This window comes from Lipotes vexillifer, unplaced genomic scaffold, assembly GCF_000442215.2.
Source record: "Lipotes vexillifer unplaced genomic scaffold, Lipotes_vexillifer_v1.1 scaffold173, whole genome shotgun sequence".
Classification (NCBI taxonomy): Eukaryota; Metazoa; Chordata; class Mammalia; order Artiodactyla; family Lipotidae; genus Lipotes; species Lipotes vexillifer.
In genome coordinates this window covers 1163911-1188686 of record NW_006770924.1, presented here as the reverse complement: position 1 = coordinate 1188686, position 24776 = coordinate 1163911, and the positions used below count along the sequence as shown (strand labels likewise).

The 24776-nt window shown below is 37.9% G+C and overlaps 1 protein-coding gene across 4 annotated transcripts in view; it reads right to left on the bottom strand.

Annotated features, from left to right (window-relative positions):
- The window catches only part of PKP4 (plakophilin 4), a 254066-nt gene that overhangs the window by 41481 nt on the left and 187809 nt on the right, over positions 1-24776 (bottom strand). For 2 of the 4 annotated variants that reach the window (XM_007446452.1, XM_007446454.1), the window contains exons 5-9: positions 23713-23844; positions 23412-23602; positions 13437-13989; positions 8154-8342; positions 6119-6338 (exon numbers count right to left, since the gene is read on the bottom strand). In XM_007446452.1, coding sequence (XP_007446514.1) covers positions 6119-6338; positions 8154-8342; positions 13437-13989; positions 23412-23602; positions 23713-23844 — 1285 coding nt within the window. Of the gene's footprint in view, positions 1-6114; positions 6339-8153; positions 8343-13436; positions 13990-23411; positions 23603-23712; positions 23845-24776 lie in introns of all 4 variants that reach the window. The other 2 variants (XM_007446451.1, XM_007446453.1) reach the window with 1 other exon arrangement.

Genomic DNA, 24776 nt, shown 5'->3' with positions numbered 1-24776 from the left:
TGACATTTCCCACTGGTGTGTTTTTCAACATATGCAGGCAAGTGTGCACATGTGTGTGTACAGAATTTTTTTCAAAGAATTGGATTATTACTAAATAGCACGTACTATTCCGTGCCAGGCACTATTCTAGGCATTTTATGTATATTAGTTCATCTATCCTTAAATTGACCTTGTAGATTTGGAGGTTGAAGCAGAAGGGCTAAGCGACTTGCCTAGTGTCACCCAGCTGGTCAACAACAGAGCAACATTTGAACCCAGGCATCTGCCTTCAGAGTCTGTGCCCTCACCCCCATGCTATCCCACTTCTTGTACAGTAAGTATACAATCATATTAAATATACATACATACTTTTATACTGTTTTTTTCAGGTAACATCACATTGTCAGACTTTCTGATGTAACTTGATCGGCTCACTGTTTGGAATTCTTGTTAAATGTGATTTTATGCTTATGTTACATAAAGACCAGCTTCTTACAAATGGTTCACAAAGCAACAAATCTGCAGACTTTGATAATAGGATGGAGTAAACTGTTAATCAAAAATGAATTAATCTCGAAGAAACTTAAAAATAAATCTTTAAATTAATGACCCAGTGATACTTCTATGGCCCAGTTTTTAAAGGTCCACAGCCTCTCTGGGAAGGCTCCAGTATGAACTGGTTCATCCACTACAGAGGGTCAGGTCATTCCACACCTGCACACACACATTCATATCACACACTGGTGCATTCTTACTATGCTACAGGTGCCAGAACAGGTGCTGGAGATACACACATTGAATAAGACATAATTTTATGTATAGGGGCTTGTATGCCAAACTAAAAAAGTCTAGTCTTAATAGCAATAACATGAATTATTACTAATTGAGATTATCTGTGTCAGGTATTCTGTCAAGAGCTTTATAGATATTATCTCACTTACCTTGACTGTTGCACTATCAAATAACATTAGATATAGATAGACGAGGAACCCGGGATTAGTAATTAAGAGGTGGAGGTTAGTGGTCTAATATGTTATCACCACGCACAAGGAACAGAAAGCTGGTGGAGGTCTTAAAGCAGAAGAGTGAGAGAATGCAACAAGGTCACATTTATAAGGAAGATAACTCTGGTGGCCAAGTAGAGAATATACTAGAATCAAAAAAGACTGGTGGCAAGGAGACTATCCACTATCCTCACATTTGCTCAAAATAGGACCATCCTTGATTTTTCTCTTTACCTTATCCTTCTCATCCAATCCATCAGCAAACTCTGTTGACTATCTCCAAAATATTTAATATAAACCAAATCCATCCACTCTTTCTATCTTGGCTGGACCCTCTACATGCCACTTACATGTTCTCTCTGCTTCAAATATCACTCCCTCTCCCAAGTATTCTTTGCACGGCAACCAGATGATCTATTGAAAACTGAAATCAAGTGTGAGATGGAGATTTCCGGCTTGGGGAACAGACTGGAGGATGATGATGTCATTAACAGGCATTAAGAAAACCATAAATGCCGAGAGGCAGGATAATGCAGCAGAAAAAGCACAGAATTTGGAGTTAGATTGCCTATGTTTAAGTCCCAGGTCCTTCAGTTGTGATGTGATTTTGAAAACCATCTACATAGAACTTCAGTTTCCCCATCTGTAAATTCGGAACAATAAAACTATCATGTCTAACTTCTTCTTAGGCTGGCTATGATGACTAAATTGTGGTGATATATATTAAAGTAGTTTACATACTTTGCATTATGAAAGATGTTTTACTAATATTCATCGTCTCTGAAAAATGAACTATACTATGTTAACTCTTTCTGATGAAAATCTATCTAAAGTCTATGATATATAAATCTATAAGGTAATTAACAGAGTGCAAGGAGTGTGATTTAATCTTTCCTTGATGACTCAATCATTACAAATACACATTTCTGTTCCCTTTAAATGGCCCAGGGATGGTCAAGATTTCCTAGCATCCTTGGGTGCCTCCTGAGCCAGACAACACAAAAGGTGGGCTCCCGCTGGAGATGGGGAGTTAGGCTCAATTGACACCAACTCCAACCTTGATTTTCAGCAGAAATTTACCCTGGAAAGACTTCTATCAATTCATGGGCTGGCTGGATGGCATCAATGCTTGCCAAGATTTGCTTCATTAAAACCTAAGCCCAGACTTCTGTTTTTAGCCATGATAGAGTAGTAACCAGTACTGGACTTTGCCTTCCTCCCATAAACAACCATTAAACTGGACTAAATGTGTGAGGAAACTGTTTTCAGGCCCTAGACAACAAGTAACACAAGAATGTAATCCTTGAAGGGGTGGGGGCATCACCCTGGGAACCCCATACTCACTTGGCTTTCTGACTGAGGGCACTTTTTGGATCATGGCACAGGAAGCAAGTCCGAATGGGCATGATGGTCTAAGTGAGCTGAGGGGGAAAGATTGGAATTTGGAGATGCTAAAGAGGTTAAAATTTGCAGGGCAGGATATTGGAGAGGAGAGAGCTATGCAGAGGAGATTTAACAAGTCTGTGTAAGGATTACGCACAAGTCGTTAGTTGAGCTCTGGGCTGTACATGTGCCTTGCATGTACAGGTCTGGTGGAGAATAGCTGTTTAGGAGTAAGAACCATTCCACAGAGTCAGGGCCATGTTCTAGCAGTAAAATAAATCTAAAATAGACCTGTCCTAGCAAAGAACAGAACCAACTGTGACAGGATCAAAAGCACTTGTCAGTAATTTAGTTATTTTCCACAACGAAACTTAGAATCCTAAGAGGAGATAACATAATACAGAGTCCCTACAATGTATTATCCACAGCAATCAGCATGTAATTTAAAACTGCTAGGCATAAGAAGAAACAGAAAAATGTGACTCTCAAAGATGTAAACAAACAAATAATAGAAACAGACCCAGAGAAAACTGAGGTGTCGGAATGATCAGAGGACTTTAAAATGGTTTTTATAAATGTGCTCAAAGACGTAAAGCAAAAGATGTATGTAAGGAGTGAAGAGATGGGAAATGTTATCAGAGACATGAAAACTACAAAAAAGCCAAATTAAAGTGTCAGAAAAAAAATCCACTGGATGGGCTTAACAACTGACTGGAGACCACAGAAGAAAAACACAGCAAATCTGAAGACAGATTAATTTTTAAAAAAAGATCCAATATGAAGGACACAGAGAAAAAAGATTAAAAAAAAAAAAAGAACAGAACTTCAGTAACCTGTGAGGTGATGTCAAGTTATCCCAGGAGAGGAGAGCGAATTTTGGGCCAGAAAAAATATTTACAGAAATAATGGTTGAATATGTCCCAATTTTGGTAAAATCATCAACCAATATTTAAAGAATCTCAGTGAATCCCAAGCAGGTTAAATGTAAAGAAAACTATGCCTAGGCTTGTTAAGAGTAAAACTGCTTAAGGTCAACAATAATAAGAAAAGTCTGAAAGGCAGCCAGAGAGAAGATACACTAGATAATGAGAAGAACAGTACAAGTGTTGGCTGACTTCTCATCAGAAACAATGGAGGTCTGAAGACAAGGAACAACATCCTTTAAAGGACTGAAAAAAAAAAAGCCACACCCTATTAACCCTGAATTTTATATCTAGCAAAAGTATCCTTTAAAAACCAGTAAATAAAAACACTTTCAGATAAATTAAAGCTGAGAGAGAATGTGTTGCCAGCAGACATGCAACACAAGAAAGGCTAAAGAAAGTTTTTCAGGCTGAAGGGAAATGAGTGGAGACGGAAACTAGAATTTCTAGGGAGACATGAAGAGAAGTGTTTACAAATAAGTATGCAGGTGAATATAAAGACCATCTTTTACACTTAGCTTAATTTCTTTAAAAGACAACTGACTATTTGCAGTAAAAATAACAACACTACATTATGGATTTTATAATGTATGTAGAAGTAAAATATTTGACAACTTAAAGGTCAAGGAGATGGTAAGTGGAATTATTCTGTTGAATGTCACAGCTGAAGCCCTCCTCAGAAAGAACACCATGAATGCTGTCATTCTTTGAGTCACTGTCACTTTCCATAACAAGTACTTTGTTACTCCTTTCAGATGAATTATTTGTACTATTAATAAATTTTGCTTCCAAACCAGACAACTATTAAAAAAAATCTCATACATTTCCTTTTATGTATAAAACATCAACAACTTCTTAAGTCTTATAGGGTAGTTTTCAGGTTAACTATAATGTAGCATTAATGACAGAGGAAGTAAGTTTAGAAGTGAATAAAAATAGTAAAATTTGCTATTTTTAAAACTAAAATTTAAGTAATAATTATCATGAGTTTTAAATTTCATGGTTTGACTATTCAAACTTTAAACTCACTTGGATTCCAGTTTCAAATAAATAAATGCACCTATTATAAGATAATCATTTATTCATCTTACAAAATGCATTATCAGTAAAGTTTCACATAATCAAAGCTAGCCATAACAGTTTTATGCATTAGACTATGAAATTATCATATTGTGAAATAACTGAAGTATATTATCAGACACGAAATCCTTGTTTATAATGAATCAGCTCATATCAGAGGTCAAAACTGAAGTCTTCAGGAATGCATACTAAACTCAAAAGCTCTTATCATATTTCACTGCTTTTCTGGGTAGCTATTCTTTTCTCTGCAGATTCAGCCAAGGTATGGTCTAAATTACCTACAATTCAAAACCCTTTTGAGAATTTCTGTATCTAGTAGCGTGCCCTAGTCTGTTGTTCTTGTGAGGACTTCAAAAAGATTCCACATGCTGCAAAGCAACTAAGCCCATGCGCCACAACTATTGTGCCTGTACTCTAAAGTCTGTGAGCCACAACTACTGAGCCCACACTCCGCAACAAGAGAAGCCACCGCAATGAGAAGCCTGTGCACCGCAAAGGAGTAGCCCCCGCTCACCTCAACCAGAAAAAGCCCGTGTGCAGCAACAAAGACCCAATGCAGCCAAAAATAAATAAGTAAACAAACAAACAAACAAATTAAAAAAAAGTACAAAGTCATGTAAAAAATTTTTGACTTAATTATATTGGAGGTGTTATTAGACAGATTATTTTTAGAAATCCTTAAAATAACAGAAGGGTGGCAAATAGGAATAGCAGAACCAAATGTATGCATACACTGTAAAGTATTTTAGGCAAAAGAGTGAATAGGTGGAGTGGTTTTAGTGAAGCAGTGGGCTTCCCATTCAACTCAAAAGTACCTTAGGTTATTTTGTTTTAATAACCAAACCTCACTCATGCTTTTAATTAATTAGAATAAGTTGGTAGGCTGCTATAAATGAATTGATAATTACAACAATCTTTCAGTGCAACAACTATTTGTGGGTGAAGAGTAAATGAAATCTTGTTAATATTGCCTTAAAATAACACTCAAGCTGCTTAAAATTTAGAAATAATTTCACTCTTTCAGAAGCTAAAATTCTCTTAGTTTCTAAATATCTTTATTTCCTGAATATTTTAAATGACTTTCATTAAAGAGATGAGGCTACTTTTTCAAAATCGATCAAGTACTAAATGACTCATCTTAATAAAACATGTTTTCTACAAGGCCAAATAAAATTAAAAGCAGGAAACATCTATTATTTGCCAAATATTTTTTGCTCACGAGATGTGAGAATTTCTTGTAAACTATTTTCCCCTAAATGGCAGAAAGCTTTTCAAAGGACCTAGTTAATAAAAGCGCAACACGGCACTGACCAATATGATTCAAAATGTACATGACACTGGTCTTTCCCAGTTTAAAACAACCATATGCATCTTCTGAAGCCATCATTTAAGAGGTCAGCCAAGATAAAGGAAAAGGCATAAATGATCCTTTAAAATCTTTTGTGTGATTCAGACGAAGAGGCTATCCCAGGTAGTTGCCTTGATGACGTATTTCAATTGTGGATGCTGCAGATATTCACACAGACCTGTGCATTCTCTAACTTATTATTAAAGCACTGAAAGAAGGAATCTATCTCTAAAGTGAAATTAACCTCAATGACCTACAGTGTGGGAAAACAACTGGAAATATTAGAGATAAGGAGTTACTGATATTATAACAGACACGGCAACTTGAAAAAAGTCAGAATGAAGGAACTAGTTGACTCCTGAGATATGGTGGCATTCTGGAAACTCATAACCAGTACTTGCCTGGGATCTTTCTGAATGCTGTCTATTGATGGGGATCTCGTGGTGCCATCATCAGCTGGTGCTATGTGCTGAAGCCTGTTATAATTGCACTCTTGCACTCGGTATTGTATTGGCCTGTAGGGCTCCGCATAGGTAGCTGTTGTGTTCAGAGCATAATTATTTCTTTGGTATGTAAGGGTACTTCGTTGGCTGGATGTCCTTTGCAGATTTCCAACACCTACTAGAAAGTCAGCATTTTAAAAAAGATTAGTATGTTCTCCACAAAGTGATACTTTTCAAAGTCAAAATATTTTTAGTTTTAAGAAGGGTTAAGTTTTTAACAATTATATAAATTGCTTACTTTTAGATATTACCAATCTAGCTCATTAGTGCTAACAAAGGCACTGAAGTTTTTAACATAACACAAACAATATTTATGTCAATTTTATTAGCAGGAAGGAGCAGAAATGAAACTATAAATCTGCTTACACAGTAGGTCTTAATACGTTTAAGATTTAGTAACAAAACTGAAAGTGAAATAAAGGAAAATAAACTAATTTTAGAAATAAATAACAAAATTTCATAACTACATTTTAGCAATAAAAGACAAGTAAGATATTCAAACTTATAGATAACTGAAACCGTCAAACTTTGGACACCTAGTGAATACAGGTTACGTATTTTGATATATATTTTATTTATAGACTTGTGTATTTTGATAACATTGGAAAATATACTTCACAGGAAAGAAGACTGATATATCAAATTCCTCTAAAGCTACTCCCTAAAATTATTGCGTGATGCTATGTATAAAGTACTGTACATTGTATTTAACCTTTCTTTCCAAATTATTGCAGTAGGTATCTCTCCAATGATTGTGTTCATATTCTTCCTGCAATTAACATATTTTAACACTATTTACTTCTTAATCCTAATAAAGAAATTCTTCAATTTACAGAACATAATGAGTGAAATATTTCTTCACTAACATCTATTAAAAATTGGTACATTCTATCAGGAGAAAAATACCACAGTGGACCAAACTGTCAGTTTTTGGCAAAGAACCAATTCAAATTCAGTCTTCTCCCTCATGGTGTTCTGTGAGGTATGGCTCCTAGAGCTGTGCCTTTAGGGAATTATCATTGCTACCTAGAATTCATTTACGGGCACGTTAATAAATCTGTACTAAGTTTTGTTTTTTTTTAAAGCAGCCTCTCGGGACTTTATAAGCCACACCCGTAGCACAATCTGGCAGCTCACGTGGCCACAGGCTCTAGCTTCTCCTCTATCAGCCGCTATGGTGTGGCACAAATGTGAGTCTGGGGGAGTAAGGGTGTGATGCACTAGCTGCTTATTTTTCTTCTTATTTTTAAAATTATTATTATTATTTTTTGGTCACACCATGTGGTATGTGGGATCTTAGTTCCCCAACCAGGGCTCGAACCTGGGCCCCCTGCAGTGGAAGCACGGAGTTCTAACCACTGGACCCCTGGTGAATTCCCATTCCCTATTTTTATAACTGCCATCATTGCATTCTGTCCCAGATTGAGTCTATCATAAGGAATATTTATTTCACATTCTATCACTTAAGAATTCAGAAGAGATTCAGTAACGAAAAAAGAGTAATACCAAATACACTTGGGCTACATACATCCTAAATCAAAGATAAGCCAATAGCTCAAGTAGGGATTTTCTCTAAATACGTGTTCTAGGAAACAAAAATTACAAAGAAATATTCCAAAAAAGGCTTTCCTTTCTATATCTGATATGCTTCCAACCTGAGGAGTCGGATTTATAGCTCAACAAACTTATTTGTGAATTAAAAGTATAATCACTGTGTTCACTGATCAGATTGAACTAAGGTAAAAATATAACACTTATAAATAGGTACTAAATGAACTTCTGTTTTATTGCTTATTGATTTGCTTTCACGGCTGCTTATCTGACAACCAAATAGGCAATATGAATTCACTCTAACAGGAAATCCATCTCAATAAAATCCTCTACTCTTGGGCTGGTGAAATTGGGAAAGCAGCTGAACAGAGCTGATGCCCACCCGAACCTGTGCGGTACAGTGCTGTCTGCGATCCTTGGAGCTCCACGGTTCCGTGGTTTGGGCTGCGGTAAACTGGGCTGTAATAGGTCCTCCCCTCATAGATAGGAGTGATGTGCAAGTCGGGAGACACAGCTGAACGAAGGTCTTGTCCAAGCTGGCTGTGCTGACTAGCATAGGAACTCCGTAAGCCTACAGACAGGAAAATTACATCATTAAAAAACTTGAAAGCTGTGGTGAGGTTAAAAGTATAACTCCTAAACAACAGGACCAAATGCTGAGTCTAAACACCAAACCTAGTGAGTTTTACAAAAGAGGGATGACAGATATGAATGGGATACCATATACATTCTAAAAATAAAACTTTCTCCTCTGGCAGCAGGATAAAAGTAAGTTTTCTAAAAAAAATATAAGAAATTATTAAATGGTTTGACACTCTGAAATTCATCCCCCAACCTTAAGCTATTTTATGATGGTGACCAAAAAGAGAGCGCCGTCATGTCCCACACCTCTTTAAATCCCAACACTTAAGACGCCACCTACATAATAGCGCTTAGAAATAGGCTGATGTTCAAGAACTGTTCTGAACTTTGTCTCAATTCATTCATCCAGGATTTTTATAGAAAAAGGTGAAATTTTATGCTACAAAATTTTAAATATCATCAGCTAACTAATAAGATTTATAAAGTATTATTTTATTATTTGTTATCACAATTAAAAAAACAAAACAAGTGTTTTTCTAGGAATCCAAATACCAGAGTCTTGTTTACCTTCTTTCTAGTGTAAAGGAAAAGTACAAAGTTAGTGTACTAAGTCATTTCAAATACTTTCATTCAAATTATTAATAATTAATGCAAATTTCAAACCCAAACATGTTATTTTCTTTAAAAAAGTGAATTAGTATATTCTATATTATGATGCTCAGAAATTTGTGAGTTGCCATCATTCATTTGTCACTTGGTAAGAATACCAACTAAGGTTACATTCCAAATACGAGCAAGAAAAAGCACAAACATATCTGAAGTCAGTCAGCATATATTCGCTTTTAAAAAGACTGCAAATAATCAACACAGTAACTAATTACCAAAAGACACGATTGCTCACATCTTGTTAGCTCGGTTAATCATATGACAACTAAAAGTGAATGGGCCTGAATGTGAGTGATAATTACATGTTGCTTAGTGAGGAGTGGCAAGAAAGTTAATACATAAAAGCTTCCAATATGAAAGATTATTACCAACCCCGGACAGCAATGTGACATGGGAAGAAGTTAAATGAACAAATGTGGGTTTTGGCTACTGGCTCCTCACTTGCTAAAATGAAGATCACAGGTTTATACAATCTTATAATTGGGAGCTCATTCAGCCAAATCTTCCCATTTTAAAATTGAGGAGACAGAGCCCCAAAGGAAATGTAGTTCATCCCCTTCAGAGAGCTACTGCCTGGTAGGGCTGAGAGGAAGCCCCCTCCATGATCTGTCATTGCACTGGACAAAGCTATTTCTCAAGGATCAATGAGACATGGTGCGAGAAACCTTGAACTGGACAGAGCCCTCCACAGACATAAGGTTAAGAAGGGAGGTTAGCTCACCAGGGGTTCATGGAAGCCCATGTAACTCTAAAGACCATATTATGATTGCTGTTGTAAAGTTCTCATCTGAGGATTTCAGCTTTTTATCCACTGGCAGATTTCTCATTCTTAGCACAGTATAAACTCCATTTCTTTATAGAGCCCAAGAGTATCTTGAACAAAAGTTGCAGGCACTGATTTTGTTAATGGTGACGTAAAGTGGGCAGGAAAATGCACCTAGTTCTTGGAAATCTTATCAGTATGAGGCATTATTTTAATATTCAGTAGAGCTCTTGATTTACTGTGAGACTCTGAAGATCACAAACACTTGGGTGGAGGCAAGCTGAGCCCCGGATGCTCCCAAAGTTGGCTAAGCCGCCTTGGCTCACCACCACAGTGATGTGAAAAGAGACCAAAGCATTCTGCCCCGTTCAGAATGTGATATTCTCACTGTGCCAGGATCTAGCTGGAGTCTTCACTGGAATCCATATAATATGAAAACTTTCGTAAACATTTACTATGATTTCACAAGAAAGGTAACCAAATGAGCTTGTTACCACTTACAACTATAAAAAGTATCCAATAAACAGCCCCCTGTTACAGGATTATTAGTGAGATGAAATGACTGTATGTGACAGACTATAACGGGAAATAAAAACTTAAGAATTATAGTGAAATAGTAATTTCTTGATATTAGAAATCTTTGTGAATAACATTATGATGGTAAATATTTTTGTTTACCTACTCATGCATGAAAACAAAAACACAACTACTGTAGATTAACATTTAAAAAATTACAAAATTACATAGCCCCTATAGATTAAGTAAAATGATTGTGCAGAACGGCTATTATAACTTAGTATCTTTTAAACTGGAAGACAAGTAATATGTTGCAATTCCACAAATACATACTAGTTTACCTACTTCAATGATATATTCCTTGTGATTTAAAACCTTTATATTTTAAGTCAGTGAAAACAAACATAAATTTATCTTCCAAATATGAATTCTTCTTATTCTCAGAACTTGTCTTGATATGCTATGATTAATACTGAAAGGAATATTTTCAGGTAGACATATTTTTCTGTTGTAGGAAGTAATTTATATACATCATTTAAATTATGATCACCAAATATCCAAGTGTCTGAATCTATTATAAAATATTGCTTTAGGCTTATCAATTAGCAGGTTATTAAGCCTTTGAAATCAGAAGCATAGTAAATATAATGACAAGCACATCACTTTCTAAAATAAGAAAAAAAAAGAGAGGAATTTACAAATTAGGATCCACATTCAGACTAATTGGGCAGGTAGCTAGATGATGGAAACCAAAGCATCCCTAGAACATTTTAAGAAACCCTTTGCTTCTTTTGAAGACTGTCATATTCTAGGGAAAAAAAAATCCATAATAGGCTAAGTATAAATTTTCCCCCCTGCGACATAAATAACTTCACCTGCATTGTCAGAGAAGCAGGTTTTTTAAACCAAAGGAGATCAGCCCTCCAGGGTTAAACATGGAGACAGTACTTTATGTGCTCACTTTCTTTCCTGGGCTTCCTCTTCACTCTACTGCAAACATAGATTTCTGCACAGCTGTTGTTCACATACACGGGGCGGGGCTGGGGCACAGGAATCCTCAGAACTATTTATCTCTTAAGGTTTCCTTCAGAGGCAGAATGTCGTAAATGATTCCACCTCACTCTGCTGCATACTTTTCAGAGGCATGCCAGAAAATATCTAAGCCAAGGACACCCCTCTAACGGCTGAATGAAAAAGAGGCAGTTTCTCCACTAGGAATTTCCTTGAGCTCAAGATCAAGTTCAATATTAATTCTTTGTGCAAGATCCTTCAATTAGAAAATTTCAAAAAGGCTTTACCTTTCCCAGAAGCCATACGGAAAGGACATTAATCTTACTTCACAAAATATTAAAAACTTCTGTAAATAAGAAATACCAAAACCAAAGTCAAAAGACAAATTACAAAATGAGAAAAATACCTGAGAAGTATATTACAAGGGGTTAATTTATTTCAAGTATAATAAGCATTTACAAATTAAAAAAATAGACAAAAGTCCGGAACTCACGGTTTGCAGAAAAGCAATAAAATGGCTGATAAACATATGAAATCATCAACCTCAGTCATTACTCAACACAGGCCACTTGAAACAACGAGGTACAGCTTTTTAACTGCCAGACTGGCAAAGATGAAACTCTCTGACATCACGCAGGGCTAGTGAAGGTGTAGGGAACATGCGCTCAAACTACTGGTATAAATAGAAATCTATAAAACCTTCCTGGGGGCAATTTGACAGTATTTCATTAAGAAAATATACACACATATTTTGATCCAGCAATTCTACTTCAAGAAATGGATCCCATGGTTATCTTAGTACCTGTGTGCAAATATGCAGGAGGAATAATATATATTGCATCATTGTCTCTAACAGCTGAAAATGAGAAAACCTAAATGTCCATTAATAGCAAAGTGATTAAATTATAATACATCTATAAAATAGGGTCCTAGGCATCCCTTGAGAGAATGAAGTAGAACTCTCAGACATGTTAAAAAATGAACAAGGTACAGAAGACACATATATAATAGAATTCCAACAGCATTAGAAAAAAAAAGAAACACAATGTGTGCACATTTGTATGTAATGTATATACTCATATATGTAATCAAACATTCTGGTGAGTGGGACTGGGTGAGGGTAAAGAGAAGGCTGAGACTTTCACTTCTCAATTCATATTTCCCTGCATAGTTTGAATTTTTTTTTACCATTATGTACGTGTTACTTTTAAAATATAATTTAGAACACTAGTTAAAGATGAATTCATTTTAATCAAAACAACAAGTCTATACATCATGTAGGATACCCGCCGTGAAAAAACCCTGAAGGAAACAGCTGGACTACCAGTGACCTGGTTGGTGTCTTTCTGATTTAATACAAGTGGCATTTGAAGGTATCATAAGAAATTTGTGCTTTCCCATCAGGATGCTAAAAATCAAGGAAATAAGTGAGGAAATCCCATCAGGATGCTAAAAATCAAGGCAGTAAGTGAGGAAATATTAATTTTTAAGAAAATTAATATTTTCTTAAAAAATATATATTTGAACAGACATTCTGATACCACCTTTTAACATATCTTAGGGTTTTGAGTATGGGTAGGCCTAGCTAGTGAAAACTATTTCACTGTGAAAAACCTCAACAAACAGTTTAGAATTCCAACCAATTCTTCTAAAAGGCAAAAAAGTACCTCTTATATCCTAATATTGTGAGGGATGGGGGAAATGTATTCATTGCAAAAGAGGTCTGGTGATATAAATGTGTACAATTTGGTGCATTAAAAATTATAGAGCCCAGGGCTTCCCTGGTGTCACAGTGGTTGGGAGTCTGCCTGCCGATGCAGAGGACGCGGGTTCGTGCCCCGGTCTGGGAAGATCCCACGTAACGCGGAGCGGCTGGGCCCGTGAGCCACGGCCGCTGGGCCTGCGCTCCGCAGTGGGAGGGGCCCCAGCAGTGGGAGGCCCACATACCGCAAAAAAATAAATAAATAAAAAATAATAGAGCCTGAAAGACAAGTCAGCCTGAAGTCTGCAGTATAAATTTTAAGATAAAAATGTAAGCTTTTTCCACGTTACACGCTTTGTTTCAGCAACGGTTACATGGAAGACATTCCCGCTGGGCTTTGTGTAGGGCTGTCCCCTTGTACTCACCTGTCAGGCTGTCTGGCCGAGGTGGAACCATCCTCTCGTAAATGTCGTACTGCTGCTGTCCGAATTGTTCCATGTCATGAACAGTCCTTTGCAGTGAAGGTCCCAGATGCTGCGGTACGGCGGTCATCCCTGAGCATTTGGGGGATAATGACCCCACCTGGCCTTGGGATGGGGAAGCTACTCGAGTCTGTGCATCCGTCAGGGTCAGTGGGGACCCCACTCTGGTGGTCGTTTGGTACTGAGGGGTTGGTCCGTTGGGACTGGAGGTCTGCCGGGAGGTGACCGACCCAATCCGACGTACAGCTGATGGGGAGGCGGGTCTCTGTGCAGAGTACGGTGAGGCTGCCCGCTGAGCAGGTAATGTGGTGGAGGAGTATGCACTGGGGTTCAGTGGTCGGGAGTCGGTCACTGATGGAGAGCCGAATCCACTACCAAGAGAAGTTCTCAGTGACCCCCTTGAAGGAGACACGCCTGTGCTGATAACATAAGAAGGAGACTGTGCTCTAGATGGAACTGAACTAACTCTTCTCATGGCCCGATTGGCTACTGATGGCTGATGAAAGGGGGAGAAAAGAGAATGGTTTATCCAGGGTTGTGTGTCCATTGTCATTATACAAAAAAATGTACATAACTCACTACAGAATGTGAATTCACTATTTATTTTAGGCATCTAAGTTTCTTTTCCTTTTTTTGCTGTAGAGCTGGATCTTAATTTTTCCTTATTCTGTTTCTCTTGTTCTACTTTTTTTTTTTTTTTGGTGGTGGTTTAATCTCCAACTTTCCCCTTCAGAATACTAAAACCAAAGAGTAAGGAGAGATCTAAAGACATTTAATACTCTTTTTTCTTTTCTCTTTACATTATTTTACCCTCTGCCTACACATTTCCCCCAACACATACTATGCTGTATTGCAAGTGTGAAGGGTCACTGGACCAGTGTACTTATTTTGTACCCTGCAAGTCAAAGTTTGGCCAAGGTAACCCATTTGTGTAAAACAAAAACAAAACAAACAAAACAAAACAAAACAAACTTTTTCAATATGTTAATCTAGATAAAGCTAGAGCAGTATCTATAACTGCCTTTATAACTGTCTTTATGGGTTGGCCCCACTAACAAAAGGAAGGTTCTTTCAAAGTGGAATAATTGAACGTTTGGATAGGGCCTGTGCTCTCAGCTCTCCTCTGTGAGTGCTGCATTAGTGCTTTAGCCAAATCTATCTTTTCTTGTAGCTTAAGTGTGGCTGCTAGTGATTTCAGCCATTTCTTTCTACCTCCTTTGATTTATAAGCTCTTGTCTTAAGCTGGTGGATCAAAAGAGATGCAAATACAAGTACCCTCAATCTGTTCCAGCAGGAGGAATGCTCAAAATCTCTGCTGAGTTCTGGCCAGCTGCAAATGACCAGACTGGGAAATGAAGAACATTTCTGCCAGGGCTAGTCCTTCTATGAATCCGACTTTTGCAAACACTGAGTCTCAGATCCCTTTCTTGATGCAGGACAACAATGAAGAAGATTGGTGGCTGGACTGGGCCAGTGGGTTATAAGCTCAGGACCAAGCTTTTTCTGTATCTCCTTAGTGACTACTAGAGTACAGTTGTCATCAACCCCCTTTCACTTTTAGTTGGGGCAATAAAGAAAAAGGGATGAGTCACGGACTTTGTATACTCTTAGATGCCATAAGAAGAAACATGTTTTGTCTCCATGTGTCATAAGCAGTTGGCTGGCTGAAACACCTGCTCTGAGACCACTTGGGGGCTCAAACTCAACAATTCTGGGAAGGCAATAGCCATGGAAAGGGGAAGATCTGGGGAGGGAAGGGGACTGAAAATAAACAATAAGGCAAGAAAGAGGGAGTTTAAAAATTAGTAGGCAGGAGAATACACAGCTTGCCTCAGGCTGTCGCAACATCATGCTGGCCTCTGCCAATGCAGGCTCACCCTGCATTCCAATTTATAACTACCGTACCTCTCCATCCTCCCGCGTGAGTGAGCCAGAGCCCCCTAATCAGCCGCTGCTTTAACCCCGCCCAGTCTGGGCAGGAACAGAAGCCTGAGTGTGACCTACATGCAGAGGTGGGGCCAAAACCAAAGCTGAAACCCAAGAGCTGTGCGAACAAAGAGGAGAAAGGGAAATTTCTCCGTGCAACCTAAGGAGCAGTGGATAAAATCCCCACAATCAACTTGAGGTACCCTGCATACGTGGAATACCTGAATAGACAATGCGTCAACCCAAAATTGAGGCGGTGGACTATGGGAGCAACTGTAGACTTGGGGTTTGCTGTCTGCAACTGACTTGTTTCTGATTTTTATGTTTATCTTAGTATAGTTTTTAGTGCTTGTTATCATTTGTGGATTTGTTTATTGGTTTGGTTGCTCTCTTCGTGTTTTTCAAATTACTTTCTTATTTTTTTAATTTGAATTATTTTCTATTATTTTATTTTATTAATGATTATTTTTCTTTCTTTTTTTCTCCCTTTTCTTCTGAGCCATGTGGCTGACAGGGTCTTGGTGCTCCGGCCTGGTGCCAGGCCTGAGCCTCTGAGGTGGGAGAGCAAAGTTCAGGACACTGGACCACCAGAGACCTCCTGGCCCCACATTATATCAATCGGCAACAGCTCTCCCAGAGATCACAGTCCCAATGCTAAGACCCAGCTCCACCCAACGGAGAGCAAGCTCCAGCGCTGGATGTCCCATGCCAAACAACTAGCAAGACAGGAACACAACCCCACCCACTAGCAGAGAGGCTTCATAAAATCATACTAAGTTCACAGACACCCCAAAACACACCACTGGACGTGGCCTGCTCACCAGAAAGACAAGATCCAGCCCCACCCACTAGAACACAGGCACCAGTCCCCTCCAACAGGAAGCCTACACAAGCCACTGAACCAACCTCACCTACTGAGGGCAGACTCCAAAAACAACAGGAACTACAAACCTGCAGCCCGTGAAAAGGTGACCCCAAATACAGTAAGTTAAGCAAAATGAGAAGACAGAGAAATACGCAGGAGATGAATGAGTAAGGTAAAAACCAAACAGACCAAATAAATGAAGAGAAAATAGGCAGTCTACCTGAAAAAGAATTCAGAGTAATGATAGTAAAGATGATCCAAAATCTTGGAAACAGAATGGAGAAAATACAAGAAACATTTAACAAGGACCTAGAAGAACTAAAGAGCAAATAAACAATGATGAACAACACAATAAATGAAATGAAAAATTCTCTAGAAGGAATCGATAGCAGAATAACTGAGGCAGAAGAACGGATAAGCAACCTGGAAGATAAAATAGTGGAAATAACTACTGCAGAGCAGAATAAAGAAAAAAGAATGAAAAGAATTGAGGACAGTCTCAGAGACCTCTGGGACAACATTAAATGCATCAACATTCGAATTATATGGGTCTCAGAAGAAGAAGAGAAAAAGAAAGGGTCTGAGAAAATATTCGAAGAGCTTACAGTTGAAAACTTCCCTAACATGGGAAAGGAAATAGTTAATCAAGTCCAGGAAGCGCAGGGAGCCCCACAAAAGACAAATCCAAGGAGAAACACACCGAGACACATAATAATCAAACTATCAAAAATTAAATGCAAAGAAAAGATATTAAAAGCAGCAGGGGAAAAGCAACAAATAACATACAAAGGACTCCCCATAAGATTAACAGCTGATCTTTCAGTAGAAACTCTGCAAGCCAGAAGGGAGTGGCAGGACATACTGAAAGTGATAAAAGGGAAAAACTACAACCAAGATTACTCTACCCAGCAACGAATTCGTTCAGATTTGACAGAGAAATGAAAACCTTTACAGACAAGCAAAAGCTAAGAGAATTCAGCACCACCAAACCAGCTTTACAAAAAGTGCTAAAGGAGCTTCTCTAGGCAGGAAACACAAGAGAAGGAAAAGACCTACAATAGCAAACACAAAGCAATTTAAAAATGGTAATAGGAACATACATATTGATAATTACCTTAAATGTAAATGGATTAAACGCTCCAAACAAAACACACACAGACTGGCTGAATGGATACAAAAACAAGACCCATATATATGCTGTCTACAAGAGATCCACTTCAGACATAGGGACACATACATACTGAAAGTGAGGGGATGGAAAAAGATATTCCATGCAAATGGAAATCAAAAGAAAGCTGGAGTAGCAATTTTCATATCAGACAAAATAGACTTTAAAATAAAGACTATTACAAGAGACCAAGAAGGACACTACATAATAATCAAGGGATCAATCCAAGAAGAAGATATAACCATTGTAAATATTTATGCACCCAAAATAGGAGCACCTCAATACATAAGGCAACTGCTAACAGCCATAAAAGGGGAAATCGACAGAAACACAGTAATAGTAGGGGACTTTAACACCCCACTTTCACCAATGGACAGAACATCCAAAATGAAAATAAATAAGGAAACACAAACTTTAAATGATATATCAAACATGATGGACTTAATTGATATTTATAGGACATTCCATCCAAAAACAACAGAATACACTTTCTTCTCAAGTGCTCATGGAACATTCTCCAGGATAGATCATATCTTGGGTCACAAATCAAGCCTTGGTAAATTTAAGAAAATTGAAATCATATTAAGTATCTTTTCTGACCACAATGCTATGAGACTAGATATCAATCACAGGAAAAAAACTGTAAAAAATACAGACACATGGAGGCTAAACACTATTCTACTAAATAACTAAGAGATCACTGAAGAAATCAAAGAGGAAATCAAAAGATACCTGGAGACAAATGACAATGAAAACACGATAACCCAAAACCTATGGGATGAAGCAAATGCATTTCTAAGAGGGAAGTTTATAGCAATACAATGCTACCTCAAGAAACAAGAAGAATCTCAAATAAACAACTTAACCTTACACGTAAAGCAAGTAGAGAAAGAAGAACAACAACAAAGAAAACCCCCGAAGTTAGCAGAATGAAAGAAATCATAAAGATCAGATCAGAAATAAATGAAAGAGAAATGAAGGACACAATAGCAAAATCAATAAAACTAAAAGCTGGTTCTTTGAAAAGATAAACAAAATTGATAAACCATTAGCCAGACTCATCAAGAAAAAAAGGGAGAAGTCTCAACTCAACAGAATTAGAAATGAAAAAGGAGAAGTAACAACTGACACAGCAGAAATACAAAGGATCATGAGAGATTACTACAAGCAACTATATGCCAATACGATGGACAACCTGGAAGAAAGTGACAAATTCTTAGAAAACCACAAGCTTCTGAGACTGAACCAGGAAGAAATAGAAAATATAAACAGACCAATCACAAGCACTGAAATGGAAACTGTGATAAAAAATCTTCCAACAAACAAAAGTCCAGGACCAGATGGCTTCACAGGTGAATGCTACCAAACATTTAGAGAAGAGCTAACACCTATCCTTCTCAAACTCTTCCAAAATACAGCAGAGGGAGGAACACTCCCAAACTCATTCTACAAGGCCATCATCACCCTGATACCAAAACCAGACAAAGACGTCACAAAAAAATAAAACTACAGACCAATATCACTGATGAACCTAGATGCAAAAATCCTCAACAAAAATACTAACAAACAGAATCCAACAGCACATTAAAAGGATCATACACCATGATCAAGTGGCGTTTATCCCAGGAATGCAAGGATTCTTCAATATATGCAAATCAATCAATGTGATACATCATATTAACAAACTGCAGGATAAAAATCATATGGTAATCTCAATAGATGCTGAAAAAGCTTTCAACAAAATTCAACACCCATTTATGATAAAAACTCTCCAGAAAGTAGGCATAGAGGGAACTTACCTCAACAAATAAAGGCCATATATGACAAACCCACAGCCAACATCATCCTCAATGGTGAAAAACTGAAACCATTTCCTCTAAAATCAGGAACAAGACAAGGATGCCACTCTCACAAGTATTATTCAACATAGTTTTGGAAGTCCTAGCCACAGCAATCAGAGAAGAAAAAGAAATAAAAGGAATCCAAATTGGAAAAGAAGTAAAACTGTCACTGTTTGCAGATGACATGATACTGTACATAGAGAATCCTAAAGATGCTACCAGAAAACTACTAGAGCTAATCAATGAATGTGGTAAAGTAGCAGGATACAAAATTAATGTACAGAAATCTCATGCATTCCTACACACCAATGATGAAAAATCTGAAAGAGAAATTAAGGCAACACTCTCATTTACCTCTGCAACGAAAAGAATAAAACACCTAGGAATAAACCTACCTAAGGAGACAAAAGATTGCGGGCTAATCGGCAGCGTTTGCAGAGGCTGGCGTTTAGGGTGTCTGTGCTAGTTGCTGCTTTTGGTGCGAAAAATGCCGGGTCTGGTGGCCACAAGCCCTGCCCCATCTGAGTTGCAGGAGAAGAAGCCTCTGAAGCCCTGCTGTGCCTGCCCAGAGACCAAGAAGGTGCATGATGTGTGCATCATTGAGAAAGGAGAAGAGAACTGCGGACACCTAAGTGAGGCCCACAAGGAATGTGAAAGTTTTCTGTATGCAGAAAACTATAAGACACTGATGAAAGAAATTAAGGATGATACAAACAGATGGAGAGATATACCATGTTCTTGGATTGGAAGAATCAACATTGTGAAAATGACTATACTACCCAAAGGCAATCTACAGATTCAGTGCGATCCCTATCAAACTACCAATGGCATTTTTCACAGAACGAGAACAAAAAAGTTCACAATTTGTATGGAAACACAAAAGACCCCAAATAGCCAAAGCAATGTTGAGAAAGAAAACGGAGCTAGAGGAATCAGGCTCCCTGACTTCAGTCTATACTACAAAGCAACAGTAATCAAGACAGTATGGTACTGGCCCAAAAACAGAAATATAGATCAATGGAACAGGATAGAAAGCCCAGAGATAAACCCATGCACATATGGTCACCTTATCTTTGATAAAGGAGGCAAGAATATAAAATGGAGAAAAGAATTCTCTTCAATAAGTGGTACTGGGAAAACTGGACAGCTACATGTAAAAGAATGAAATTAGCACCCTCCCTAACACCATATACAAAAATAAACTCAAAATGGATTAAAGACCTAAATGTAAGGCCAGACATTATAAAACTCTTAGAGGAAAACATAGGCCGCAGACTCTTTGACATAAATCACAGCAAGATCCTTTTTGACCCACCTCCTAGAGAAATGGGAATAAAAACAAAAATAAACAAATGGGACCTAATGAAACTTCACAGCTTTTGCACAGCAAAGGAAACTGTAAACAAGACAAAAAGACAACCCTCAGAATGGTAGAAAATATTTGCAAATGAAGCAACTGACAAAGGATTAATTACCAAAATATACAAGCAGCTCATGCAGCTCAATATCAAAAAAACAAACAACCCAATCCAAAAATGGGCAGAAGGCCTACATAGACATTTCTCCAAAGAAGATATACAGATTGCCAACAAACACATGAAAGGATGCTCAATATCACTAATCATTAGAGAAATGCAAATCAAAACTACAGTGAGGTATCACCTCACACCAGTCAGAATGGCCATCATCAAAATATTTACAGACAATAAATGCTGGAGAGGGTGTGGAGAAAGGGAACCCTCTTGCACTGTTGGTGCGAATGTAAATTGATACAGCCACTGTGGAGAACAGTATGATAGTTCCTTAAAAGACTAAAAATAGAACTACCACATGACCCAGCAATCCCACTACTGGGCATATACCCTGAGAAAACCATAATTCAGAAAGAGTCATGTACCACAATATTCATTGCAGCTGTATTTACATTAGCCAGGACATGGAAGCAACCTAAGTGTCCATCAACAGATGAATGGATAAAGAAGATGTGGCACACATATACAATGAAATATTACTCAGCCATATAAAGAAATGAAACTGAGTTATTTGTAGTGAGGTGGATGGACCTAGAGACTGTCATACAGAGTGAAGTAAGTCAAAAAGAGAAAAACAAATACTGTATGCTAACACATATACATGGAATCTAAAAAAAAAAAAAAAGGTTCCAATGAACCTAGGGGCAGGACAGGAATAAAGACACAGAAGTAGAGAATGGACTTGAGGACACGGGGAGGGGGAAGGGTAAGCTGGGATGAAGTGAGAGAGTGGCATTGACACATATACACTAACAAATGTAAAATAGATAGCTAATGGGAAGCAGCCACATTGCACAGGGAGATCAACTCGGTGCTTTGTGACCACCTGGAAGGGTGAAACAGGGAGGGTGGGAGGGAGATGCAAGAGGGAGGGGATATGGGGATATACGTATACATATAGCTGATTCACTTTGTTATACAGCAGAGACTAACACAACATTGTGAAGCAATTATACTCCAAAAAAGATGTTAAAAAAGAAAAAACAAAACAAAGCAAAACAAAAAAATTAGCAGGCAGTTGGAAAATTAAAATCTGTACTTGGGGTTTACTAATAGTGCTAAAGATAATTTAAAAATTCCCACACATAAGCTGTTTACTATCAAAATGGGATGACACTTGGCCCAGATATCTAGAAATTGTGTTCCCCAGAATACACCCAAGTTCAGTTTTAAAGACCATCTTGCAATCTCCAGGAAGAAAATTAACTTACCGTAAGTTAAAAAATAAATAAATTAATTAAAAAGGTATCATGGCCATTCTTAGGGGCAAAATAGACAATCTGTGTAATTAATTATTATTCGTAAGTGTGACTTTAGACCTGCCAACATAGAAATTCACCTAAGCAGATGAACTCCTGTAAGCATTTAGTCCAAAGTTTCCCGGAGTGTTTCATCAGAGCATCCCTAACAGCAGAGGAGTAAATGTATCATCTGAGGAATGGAGCTGGTGGAGAGGGGTCTGCAGCTGGAAGTAGTTTGCTATGGGCACAAGATTTCCTGTCTTACCTTAAAATTCATGCACCATATTTGTGTTTGTTTTAATACAGAAATTTTTTTTTTTTTTTCGGTACGCGGGCCTCTCACTGTTGTGGCCTCTCCCGTTGCGGAGCACAGGCTCCGGACGCACAGGCCCAGCGACCATGGCTCACGGGCCCAGCCGCTCTGCGGCATGTGGGATCTTCCCGGACCGGGGCACGAACCCGTGTCCCCTGCACCGGCAGGCGGACTCTCAACCACTGTGCCACCAGGGAAGCCCCAGAAATGTTTCTTAATACTTAAAAGCTTCCCTTCAATTGCTGAGCCAAAGTCGTTTTGTGTTTCTCCTTTGGCATTGCGAATGCTGGCCCACTGCTGTGTGTACCTTCAGGGCTTCCTGTACTGCATTAAGAGAAGCTTAGGGTTCGCCTGACTTCTTTGATCATCTTGCCATTTTTCAGCTCCAGAGAAATCACGGGGGTACTTGGACAGCGAGATCCTCACTAGTTATTGCCACTCGGGACTCCCATTACTTTTATTAATTCTGGCATATGCTGGTGGACTGAGGCGAATAAAGTGGCAGTGAGTGAGGAGTTAAGTTTTTATAAATACATATGCATTATTATTTTTGACTATCAAGTAAGAAAACCTTAACAGAATAGTTATGCTTCTATACAGTAGCTCGCTATAGGCAGGAATATCTATACTCTAGCAAAGCAAAAGAATACGTTTTCAGAGAACAATTCCAATGATGAAGGCAAAAACTTTGGTTAGAATGGGCCAGTCCCATTTTGTGCAGGTGTGGGAATAGTGCTTTGCCCTCTAGAACTCTTTACAGCATATTTTAGCTCTAGTATTTTTAGGAACTCATAACCCCTCAGGGACTAGAACATTCCACTCAATCCTCTCACACTCTCCGTGGACTATTCCCCTCATGCCAAACTTGCCGCTTACAGAAAAATTACTCTCCAATGTCTAGAATTTATCAGAATTCATTAATAGGAACTAATGCAGTTTTAGATTTCAGGCGCAAAATTTCATTAGCAACATGGACTCATAGTGTAAAATGAGTCCATTTTTAAAAAAAGGATCGAGATGCATTTGGCTTACCTGCACCAGTGTTTGTCCTTCAGCTCTTGAATTCCTCACCAGGTGGTTATTAGTTGATCCTATGAATGAATGTTGTGGCCTATTATCTGCCTTACTCAAGTTCTGGCTGTTGTGGAAACTCCCTGCTTCCTGGTATCCACTGTCGGAATAAGAATTCATTTGTGTTGAACTTCTTGAGTTACCCAATGATCCTGAAGGAATGAAACCAGCAGAATATATCTTCATTTTACACTTCTGACGCTCATTTTCAAAATGGAATTATTAAAAGCAAATCTAATACTTAAAAGATAATACAACAGACCCTCACTTTCATGGAGAGACGTCTGTTCTGGTGAGTAGAGGGTTCCTTGCTCTGGCTCTGTCCTGATGAGATAGTTATTGGGATGGACAGCGTCAGAAGCTCTAGGTTTGTTTACACCAGTATTTGGCACATCTGGAAGAAGATAAGTTTAATCAGCTAAACTCAATGAAAATAATACATAAAAACTTGCTAAAAAAAGGGTTCAGGTATTTGTCAGTAACGTCTTATAATCTTAACACAAAACTATTAACTCAAGACTTCATACAAGTTAATACAAGACTATTTTCACCTTAAATTGCACAGTCATTTGGACTCTTTTCTATATGAAAGTGTTCCATATACTCAGTTTATTAATATATTTTGCTAAATTTCATGAATGTTTTTCATCCTGATTACCAGCCACAAATTAACTTACATACTACATTAAATTAAAATCTGAAAACTGACCTTCTTACCCCTTGGAAAACTCACCTCTCAGGGTGAGTTCCTCCAAGAGGATTAACAGGTGGAGTGAGAAGGGTGACTATGTAAAAAAAGATCCTCCATATCTCAAACTATTGAAATGAAAAGTTGCACGATATTCACATTATTGAGCTTGGTGATGAAACCTCTGAAGGTAGGGCTAGCTTTTTATGTCACATTTAATGTCATCTAAAATCAAAGGAACTCTGCACAGAGTTTTCAGAATTGCCAACAATGGATATTTAAATTTCTTACCCATTTGCTTATTTTATTCTTATAGTCTTTACAAAATGAATACAGACAAATCTAACCTCATTGTTTTCTTTACTCAAATCTGTCTCGCCCATTATCTTTATTTTCAACTGTATCATTTTGCCATCTTGAACTTAAAAAACAAAACAAAACAACTTATCTTCTTCCCGATTCCAACCTCTTTTTTTATGCTGTAAATTTAGGTGGTGTAGCTTATACTGCCTTTTCCCAATTCTAATCAAATATGTTCTCTCTCCTCCAGGTTCTTCAAAATATATTTGCCCATATTCTGATTATCTTCATGATATTTTTAGATCATGTTGCTAACAAGCATTTTTTTTTCAGGAATG